The following is a 9,812-nucleotide window of genomic DNA, read 5'->3' as shown; positions in this document are numbered from 1 at the left end:
GCATCTTGACGAGACGTTACTTGATAGTGCATTCCGTATACCTTTTCGTACTGTGAAAAGTATACCACATGTTTGTCGTTTGCCTTTTTCTGGTGCACTGAAATCTGCTCTTTGGGATATTACGGCTGATCCTGGGTCAGTTATGCCTTGGGTTCGTCTCCTTCTGCCGTGCTGTACTCTGCAAGTTTTTCAATACAAAATAGGGGCAGGCTGACCCGGCCCTCAATCACGAGGGCTTTTATGGTTTGAGGGGCGGGCTAGCCCGGCCCGGCCCTTTTATCACCCCTACCGCCCAAGAGCTTTCGCCTTTCGTCTCCAAAATTGTTTATTTATCCATGTAATTTGTAAAAATGATACCAAGGAAGCCCAAATGAATCAATTCACAAGCGGCAATCATATCTTAAAAAAGGCATAGCCAGTGCATATTTAAATGGCCGGCCACCTCTCAATGTAAGAGAGACATAACAATGCTCACTCACTCACTCACTCTCACTCTCCCTCCCACCATTGTCTTTTCTGGAAACGCCATATTATATTAAAATATATACAGTCACATATTACTCATTATCTACATTAAAAGCACTTCTTAACACATAACGTTTGTTGAAAAAGTCCGAAGATCTCATTTATGACATCCCTGCAGTAGCTCATAAGGACCATTAGATAAGGAGCACTAATCACAAGAAAGTGAAAAACCAGGAAAGTTTATAAAAAGTAAAACGACAAATCAGCACAAGTCAACCAACACAGAGGACTGTCTTCTCTCCTTGTTCTTTTCCTCTCTGCTATTCTTCAATCTGTTAAACCAAGTTGATTTTTTTAGTTGAGATCTTTCACCTCCTAATCACATTTTCACTTTACAGTATCAACTGTGTATCAGCCGCAAATAACACGTTCTTAATAAAATTGTGAATTAAAGTTGAGCTTTGGTTTTGTTTGATATGTTGTTCCACAATAAAATAATTCATATCAATAAAAGGAGGGAAAAACACATGGAGAAATCTATCAACTTAAAATACAAGAACGTGATTGTGAAATTTGAAAAAAGACAACAAGATCTCTACTAAATAAAGACCAAGATCTATCATTTACAAGCGATTTTTGGAAAATCACATATAACAGTATCTTTGCAAGTCCAACCCAGTTACCAGTGTTAATTTCTGTTGTTGAAATTTTTTTCTAGTAAATTACTGGTATAAATCGGCAAAATTTAGAATGGGGACAAACCTAATAATTAGTGGATCTGTTTTTTGCTATTTCTTTAAGAATTTTCAAATGAGGAAGAAGCAGCACCAGTGGAGACTACAGACTACAGACCAGAGACCAGAGATGCTTTCTCCCCATTTTCAGTTATATATTTTCTCCTTTATGTCCTGTGAATTGTGCTATCTCGTCTTTTGTTTGAAAAACAAGTACCATTTCAGCGATGTCAGAACAAGATTGCGAGGGCTAGCAGACCCCTTGCTGAAAAATGTAAAGATTGAAGGTAAAACACTTGGAAAGATAAGACTTACTGTTCTTAGTAAAAGAGAAACATATACTAAAGATAGGGTCATGGGGAGGACGGGTCACCATTAACAGTTTTTTTACTCAGCTTCCTTTCCAAGTCCGAAGAGAGTAGGCTTCAGGGGGTGGAGATTTGATGATGGGTTTGAAATCTATGTAACACACACACTTCATATTCTAAAAGATCTATGTCGGACACTTGCGTTGGTCAATCTGACACATTACACATAGGCTTTCACAAGTGTTTCTTTTAAACCTGAAAAGACTAAGAACACAATCTGCAAAATATAGTACAACTCCATCATATGGCAGTAGCATAGTTACTTGTTTGTAACGAAGCTCTTTGCCCAAAAAGGCAAGAAGAGATGTGTAACTAAAGAATCGTAATTGTTTGTTTCTTTTTTCTTACGTGTCCATGTGTCCTACATATCAATCGTTGCGTCGGACATGCTGTGTAGCCTAGCACGCTTACCCGTGTCAATGTTACTTATTATCTTGATTTGAATAAAATGAAAACGACTTGTGCGAACTCCAAGTGAAACACCATAAACCAACAAAAGTTGCTTCATCTCTAAAGATTATCAAAACAATATGGATTGTTGAACTCTCACCAACCGATTCCCATCTACTTTTGGGTCGAAAAGCAACTTTTAAGAGAATGTTTAACTTAAAATCATAAACGTGGTCCCATCTGATTCACTAAGGATCTCACAATTAATACTATAATAAATTACTTAAATACAGTGCAACTGAGCTAAACACCAACTTACTGTGTGGCTAGGTGACAACCAGTGCCACGGTAGCAAGTTAGCTCGGTTTCCAAACACATGTGATTTCTAACCCCATCAATTTTCTATAGTTGATGACAAAAACGCTATGTCCGGAATCAAAACGTACTTCAAAGAAACAACCATAATTCAGTAAATGAATAGCATGGATAAGACCCTCATAACTCGACATTAATCACTCTAATTCACAAAGTATCACCACAGGAATGTTTGCGCGGCCAACGGCCTTATAAAACTAAAATTGCCTTTCTAAAGTCTAACATATATGCAATCAAAGGCTTGCCTAGGCTCACCCCAAGCCCCTTAAGCCCAGCGATTCCTCAACTCTCGCCTAACCTGCGCCCTAGGCCCTTCACCTAGGCTCACCTCCAAAGCCTAGGGAGTGCCAGCGCCTTTAACTGCACTGCAGAGGTTCTACTACAACTAGGAGACAGCCTAAAAATATCAATCCAAAATTTGGAAAAATAAAATACTAACACCAGAATTCAAAACAAAAAATTGTAAACATATGAACCTACTATAAATATAAATACTAAGACCGAAATTGAGATGCAACTTTATTCCCTGAAACCTGGTGAAAGTAGGATTACTAACTGATATGTAACATACCCTTAGCTCCGAAACATTATATGGTTACTGTGTAGTATTAATCTTGTGTAAATTAGTGTTGCCAAATGGTCTCCATACATGGGTTAATCAGACACATTTATCCCATTCAAGATGTAATAACGAAATCAACAATTGTTGCACAACCACTTGATTCTCATACTAACTTGTTCGTGCCGATGCGAAGTGCTCTTCCGATGCACCCCAAACATTTATAATCCCCTTCGGAGCCTAAGAGTGGTGATGTTGTACACTAGCACAAGTTAGGTATCACTATTACTTTATTCTGGGAAAAACTCCACCAAATCCCATATTTTGAACTTTTTGTAAGCAGGAAACGTCAGTGTAGCAAAGGGTGACATATTGAAATTTACTATTCCTCTCGCTCTTAGTTGTTGTCCAACTATTCGAAGAAAGGTCCCCTCTCAGTATCCATAAAGTACGCTAACAGCTCGAGATATAAGAGTGAGTGGAGATTAACAATATAGTATGTACTTACACTTTCTATCGTTTATACTTTGAACCCTCTTCCTTATTTACACTTCACAAAATTCCAAATCTATATCAAAAGTCAAATTTGCTTAAAACTTAAGTTCTAATGATAATTATAGTTAGTCAGGATAGGTTAATTTAGATGTAAGGTGTGAATATTAAATGTTTGGTACAACAACATGCACCACTGAACACTCTTTTGAGGCAGCGGGTTTAGCCTTTCATTCTTGAAAAAGAACATAGAATAAAAAAAATTATTAACCTAAACTGTTCTAAATATAATATGTAAAACAAATCAGAGAAATAAAAAGTATACTGGGATTGAAGTAAAAGTGTCCACCACAACGACCAAGCAATGCATGTACCAAACATTGCTGCTTCTAAGTACTTTAAATAAAAATAGGGAGTTGAGGCATATAAATATAGAAACAAGCTTAAGCCACTGTACCACTGCCACTTATGCACATAAACACTAATATACAAACACACGGATAAACACAACTTGAAAAATTCTAATGAAGTGAAACTTACTGTGGGTAGTGGGGCTTAGAAGGCAAGTCAGGAACATGGTATCGTCCAACCTAGCATTGTAGTCATTAGGCCTCACGAATCACCAATTAGCACCCTGTTTATATGAAAGGCATTAGACTGATCAAGTATCTGAGAAAAATCTTGAAAAGTGCTGAGATTTATAGTGTCTAAAAAGCCTTGCATAATAATATAAACTTCCTAGGGCTTCTCAACTCATTGCTAATTAGTTTTCAATTGGATGCTCCTAAGATTTAATATGATATCAAAGAAGGCTATTCCTCTGGCCCAAAGGGCTCAAGTACTCCATGTCACCCATTTAAAACTTGTCCACGCGTTAGGCTCAAAATACGGTAACGTGAAGAGGCAGTTGAACTTTATAATTCCATATTGAGTGCTCAATTGACTAAAGCCTCGCATAATAGTAAAAAAATCCTGGGACTGCTACATTCAATGCCAATTGGTTGAGTTGGATCCTCCTCAAATTTAATAGAAAGCTTCTACTTAAACCAATTTGAAAGTTGAAACAATTCATAATCTCTAAGGCTGTTAAAGCTACCACAATTCCATCACTAAAAAAGACGGAATAAAAGGCAAGCATAATACGATACAATGAGGAAAATAATTAATTAATATTGTGCAAATGATAATGCACACAAGATCAAAATTGCACCTCTAAATATATAGTCCCTAGTTTCATCGCTTGACTTGCTTCTTCCACAGAAAAAAATTCCACAATAGCATAACTCTCCTCTTGATTAACGTGGACATCATGTACAACACCTACAAACACAGATGCAACAACGACAAGTGAACTTGCATAATGAGAAACCAAAATAATATGAGTACATATTTAAATATTTAAAGTGAGAACCAACCTGAATGGAAAGAGCCTTTTACTTTACAATTAAACAACTCAACAATTGCCTGTTTGAAGTGATACAACAGTTAGACATATGAAGTAACACATTAGGCAAATACCAACAATATATACATATAAATACAATGCCAATATGCAAACCAATAACTCTCTCTTTAGATTTCACTTTCATATTTCAGCTATAATGCATATGGTATCTTTGACATTTTGGAAGAAAATTCAACATTCAGTTGATATAGGGAAATTATAAAATTAACTAGAAGCAGGAAAACAAAAAACTATGAGCATATAATAGAAGCAACAAAAGAGAATACAAAGGCATTCCAAAAGAGAAGAAATGGCGAAAAAAAGGAGAACTCTCAACTCTCTCTCTCTCTCCCTCTCCAAGAGTAAGAAAATAGAAAGGGCAATATCCACATTGGAGAGATGTGCTATTAACTACATTGACTTGTTAATTCTGCAAACTAATTAAGATAGATTGTTGTGCTTCCCTATAAAGTCGCACAGTATCCCACCTATAAAAAGCTGAAATAAGCAACGCCTACAAGAAATGCGAGACAAGCTCCACTGATCCCAGACAGTAGTGTGTTAAGCACATACCTGACTAGACTTGCCTAAGCAATAACCATTACCATTCTCTATTTTTTTCGATCAATTGCCCAGACAATCAGTCAAGTTATATATGTGGAAGGCTTGCGTAAGTGTAAGGTTGAAAACTTCTGCCAGCAATCTATTCAGTTTTGACCAGGAAAATTTGCATCAGTTCTAACGCTTGTCTCTATGGACTTGTATATTCTATTTATTTAATAATATCTCTAGGACTTGTAATGGAAATTAACTAGTATTTTCAATGAAGTCGTTATATTTTTCTTGCGAAGGAGTTTGTTCTCGGTGATACAACTCGTATCCCTTTGGTGACTTTCCATAGGGTGGTGGAGTTCTTGTTTTTTCTCGAGTTTGTGCACCGTGCTTGTCCTTGCTGCTCTTTTACCACTCAGTTGGTGCCAATTTAAAAAATGACTAGAGACATAGGGGAGTCAACGGATGCACTGCCTAAAACCTAGGGACAAAAGGTCATCTAGGGCCGATTTTTTATATCACTTATGCATCTCGAGAAATAATGATTTGTCAGTTTAAGATAAATAGCTTCTGAAGAAATATATTGTACTCTTAAGATTTATAATACTTCGAAATAAAATTGTTTTTAAGATTTTGATTGGCATCTCTGTTTTTAATACAACGGGTAAATGTTTATTATGTTAATGGACATTCTCTTCATACGAGGAAAGAACAGGTTTGACGATGCAGTAACTTAAATAAATAGCATAACAACACCTCTTTGCTTGTCTCTGAAGGAAGGCCACCAACATATAATCGACGTGCATGCCTAGAAGCCTACACAGGAAAGATGGAAACAAATACACAGTTAGGAGTTAGGACTTCTGACATGATTTGCATCAGCACCAATGCAAAAGCCCCAAATTCACATTAACAGTGACACCACCAAGAAAAACTTCAACAGTGTATAACAATAAAACCAAATCTTTCTGAGCATAAGCACCTGTGACATCACATGAATCCTTGACATTGCCTGTTCAACTGCAGCAAGAAGCAACACAAATGGACCATAAAAGTTAAAACACCTTTTATTAAACATCACAAACATTGCACAAGCGTTGCGTGATGATACACAATTGTATATACGAAAAAGAGAATATAAACTTTTATGAAAAGAATATTTTACAAGTATTATACATGTACCATTTTAGTATATTATAGTCAGTTATATAGGACCAGGAGTATGGATTTAAAGAACAAGGGGCCATGGAATCAAAGCTAGAAATAAAACAGTACACGTAAATGTGAAAGCTGAATAAAGGTGTAGACTTTAGAGCTACACGTGTGGAGTTCAGTATGATAAGAGCATTAAATGCGCAGCCCACCAATTCTAGCTCCAAATGCCCAATTGTGAATTACACTTGCAAGTTACAGGAATATTACAGCATGTTTTAAAGGGCAAGACTGCTGTTATCAGAACAAAGCATAAAACTCAAAAGTATCAACCATAAGGACAACAACTTTTAGTTAAAAAATACAAAATTTGATAAGTATATAAAGTATAAACTTAACTCCACTTCCTTCTTCCGTTTATATAGAATTTTAAAGAAATACCGTTGCTCAGTTTTGTCCATTGGCTTCGAATATTTAGAGAAAGTTAATCACACTCCAAGAGAAACAATTGTCCTTGGGATATCACCACCAATAACAAACATCAAAACCAAAATATTTCTCCAGTAATGTATCTACTTATCCACCATTTCCTGCCCAACCACCACAGGGAAGTTACATATGCAAGTTTTCTATCTCACAAAAAAATCGAAATTGACAATATTATGAACCTGATTTCTTCTACTTCTCTACTCTGTTTGCTTTTGTCAAGTGGCAGTGGGGCTTCGTTCCTTTACAATTTTGTGCTACCAAAGTGTGAATTTAGTCCACAAGTGATACACTTGCGGTTACTTCAAAATATTATTTTTCGTTACACATCAATTAGTTCTTGATTCATATTGATACATACACAACACCGTGTCACTAAAATTTCATATACTTGTTTCTTCCATCAATCTTTGTGTTCTTCCATGTTAAAATATCAATACAAGATATTTGTTTACAATAATATATATGTTAATCAGAGAAAAAAACTTCGCCCACTCACAATTTGGTATTTACACGTTGTTTTCATTAAATTTTCGTTTCCGATTCAATCCAGAAAAGGGAAAACAAAAATGAACAAATTCTACCATATTCAAGTCCTAAAGTGCTGAGAGAATGGAAAAGAAGGAACAACCATTGGAGACGCGAGGACAGTTTAACAAAAAAAAAAAGACGACAACAACAACAACAACAACAAGAAGTGTTCACGTATAAGTAAATAAATATGGCATGAATACGCGAGTCTATCCATCACATATAGGCTTTAACAGCACACAACCGGCGAGGTGAAGTAAGACCTGAAAGATTGGATGGAAGGATATATGGACAGGTAAATCCCTTGTGGATTATAAGGTATTCTTTTAAGAGGGGATTCCTTATTCGATATATGGACAGGGGATCCCTTGGGACTACTCAAGAATTTCATATATAACTTATGTCATGTCGTAATTGATTAATTTGTATCTTGAAAAAGGAATTCAGATAATCTGCATCACAGATCTAACTGGAAGGAAGAACGAATCCATGAAATGTTGGCTGGCCCTTATCCATATATAATCAGTCTGAAAGATCCATAATACCTCACAAACGAAAATAGGCAACAAGACTCTCAAGTAATGTCAACAAGCAAGATGACATTTTGCAAAAAAAAAAAGCAATATACTTGACACAGTATTTGATAGGGAAAAGCAAACCCGAAAATGTTCATCCCAGTAATCGAGTAGAAAAATGTTTGCAAAGGTGAAGAAAAAAAGATAGCAAGGAAACAGAGTAGTAGAGCACAAACCTTTAAGAACAGAGTCAGGAGAAGCTGAAGAGTGCTGTCGTGACTGTTTCCTGTAGAAAGTGTAGAAAAATGGACACATTAAAATTGGCAATACTTAGAAACTGGGAACTAAGTGCTCCACTGGTTTGTGTTAGCCGTCTCAGCTCTGAAAATATATACAGTTAGCATCAAAGGGGTTGCTCCTAGTGCAATCAAGATGAGAGAATGAGAAAGCACGTTTAACTTTCTAATAGTTTGGTTTATTATATATACTCTATAGATGCCAGCATGCATATTTCATGGGGTATTTTCGTTCTTTTGGACAATAACTAGCAAGCTGGGTCAAAGGTGCTTACAGGGTAAAGCAGTCGTTCATATGAAGGACATCTCGGAGGGGGTGATGATCGATCCGGTGGACATGGGCATGGAAGCTGCCATCTGGTTTTTCCTGGATGTGAAATACTGCACAATTAACATTGATACCGCCACTTCCTTGAACACCAAAAGAATGCCAAAGCATGCAGAGGTCTTGATTCCCTAAATGAAGGAGAAACACTGGAACTCGATGTTTGTAAACACAAAAAGCAGGTGTATCATCCGCAGCTAAGATGGATTCAACTGCCTCCTCTAGGCCAGTGACCTTGATCAATTTCTGCTTATTCTGATTGTTGGTACCATAATCTTCATCGTCTGCTTCAGAATCAGAACTATCATCATCAGAGGTAGAATGATCTTGGACAAGTGTGGAAGGAAATGCTCCCTGGACTAATTTGTAGGCATACAAGTGCTTCTTAGAAAACATGAAGAGAACATCATCAAGAATGACATGTCTCCCATTTCGGCATGCAAAATTATTATGAGTAATATCCTTGTGCAGGCCATATTCCCAAGTATTAGTAGTGACATCAAAAGAGCAAACACCACCGGGGTCAAGTCCAAAGTAGGCATATATCTTGTTATTCTTTTCATCAACAACATGTTTGCGTTTTGTGGGTATTGAATTGTCTTTAAGAACATCTGGCGAAGGAGAAGACAAGAAATCCCAAGTGTTTGTAGTGGGGTCAAAAACCTCGGCCCATGGTACGGGATCCTCATCGTGGGTAGATCCCAGAACATAAATTTTTTCATCCAAAACGGCTAAAGTAGGGCTGATCTTGCCTCCAATCATCCGAATTTCATCTTCCAACTTGCCAGGACGACAGGTGTCAATAGAAAAGACATAAGACGAGGGAACAATGCATGAAAAGGAATTGTAAGGGGAATTATATTCAATACCGCCAACGACATAAACTTTTGAACCTAACCCGGTACATCCAAACTGAGGCTTCAATTTTTCAAGAGGAATATCACATATTAAACAAGGTGGACTACTACTTTCGTTCTTGGGATTGAATTTATACCAGCTGTAATGCTTTCTCTTCCTGGCCCAAAAGCACAGACTAATGTCTTCTTCCTCTTCCGTCCTCTTCAGATCAGTGTAACCAGGATTCATCCTTTCAGACTAAATTTTTTGGTTTTTCCTCTTTATCTCATT

The 9,812-nt window shown here is 36.8% G+C and overlaps 1 protein-coding gene and 1 long non-coding RNA gene across 3 annotated transcripts; both read right to left on the bottom strand.

Annotated features, from left to right (window-relative positions):
• Positions 1 to 530: 530 nt before the first annotated feature.
• Positions 531 to 4,017, bottom strand: LOC147495901 (uncharacterized). The gene is made up of 2 exons (XR_015197848.1): positions 3,924 to 4,017; positions 531 to 797 (listed from the first exon to the last, which is right to left on the bottom strand). It is a non-coding gene; the product is annotated as an uncharacterized LOC147495901 (long non-coding RNA).
• Positions 4,018 to 4,552: 535 nt separating this feature from the next.
• LOC147495900 (uncharacterized) lies at positions 4,553 to 9,812 on the bottom strand. Of its 2 annotated transcripts, XR_015197847.1 has the most exons (7): positions 8,635 to 9,812; positions 8,300 to 8,349; positions 6,362 to 6,399; positions 6,136 to 6,195; positions 5,401 to 5,530; positions 4,799 to 4,847; positions 4,615 to 4,703 (listed from the first exon to the last, which is right to left on the bottom strand). XR_015197847.1 is itself a non-coding variant. In XM_086564677.1 (6 exons), exons 1-6 carry the CDS (start codon positions 9,768 to 9,770, stop codon positions 4,582 to 4,584), a joined length of 1,455 nt encoding a protein of 484 aa, XP_086420803.1. In that variant the 5' UTR covers positions 9,771 to 9,812; the 3' UTR covers positions 4,553 to 4,581. The 2 variants fall into 2 exon arrangements, 1 of the variants encoding a protein (XP_086420803.1); XM_086564677.1 differs by lacking the exon at positions 5,401 to 5,530 and having other exon boundaries at positions 4,553 to 4,703.

The sequence above is a fragment of the Coptis chinensis genome, chromosome 6 (assembly GCF_015680905.1).
Source record: "Coptis chinensis isolate HL-2020 chromosome 6, ASM1568090v1, whole genome shotgun sequence".
NCBI classification, from domain to species: domain Eukaryota; kingdom Viridiplantae; phylum Streptophyta; class Magnoliopsida; order Ranunculales; family Ranunculaceae; genus Coptis; species Coptis chinensis.
The sequence above is the reverse complement of the archived record's forward strand: the minus strand, read 5'-3'. Positions and strand labels throughout refer to the sequence as shown.

What these genes read in the sequence shown, in the direction of transcription:
- LOC147495900 (XM_086564677.1), bottom strand. Translation starts at nt 9,770, where the DNA reads ATGAATCCTGGTTACACTGATCTGAAGAGGACGGAAGAGGAAGAAGAC. An exon ending in TCCTGACTCTGTTCTTAAAG is followed by an intron (nt 6,400 to 8,299) that starts GTTTGTGCTCTA and finishes TTCTTGCTGCAG; the next exon opens with TTGAACAGGCAATGTCAAGG. An exon ending in AAAAGGCTCTTTCCATTCAG is followed by an intron (nt 4,704 to 4,798) that starts GTTGGTTCTCAC and finishes CTGTGTTTGTAG; the next exon opens with GTGTTGTACATGATGTCCAC.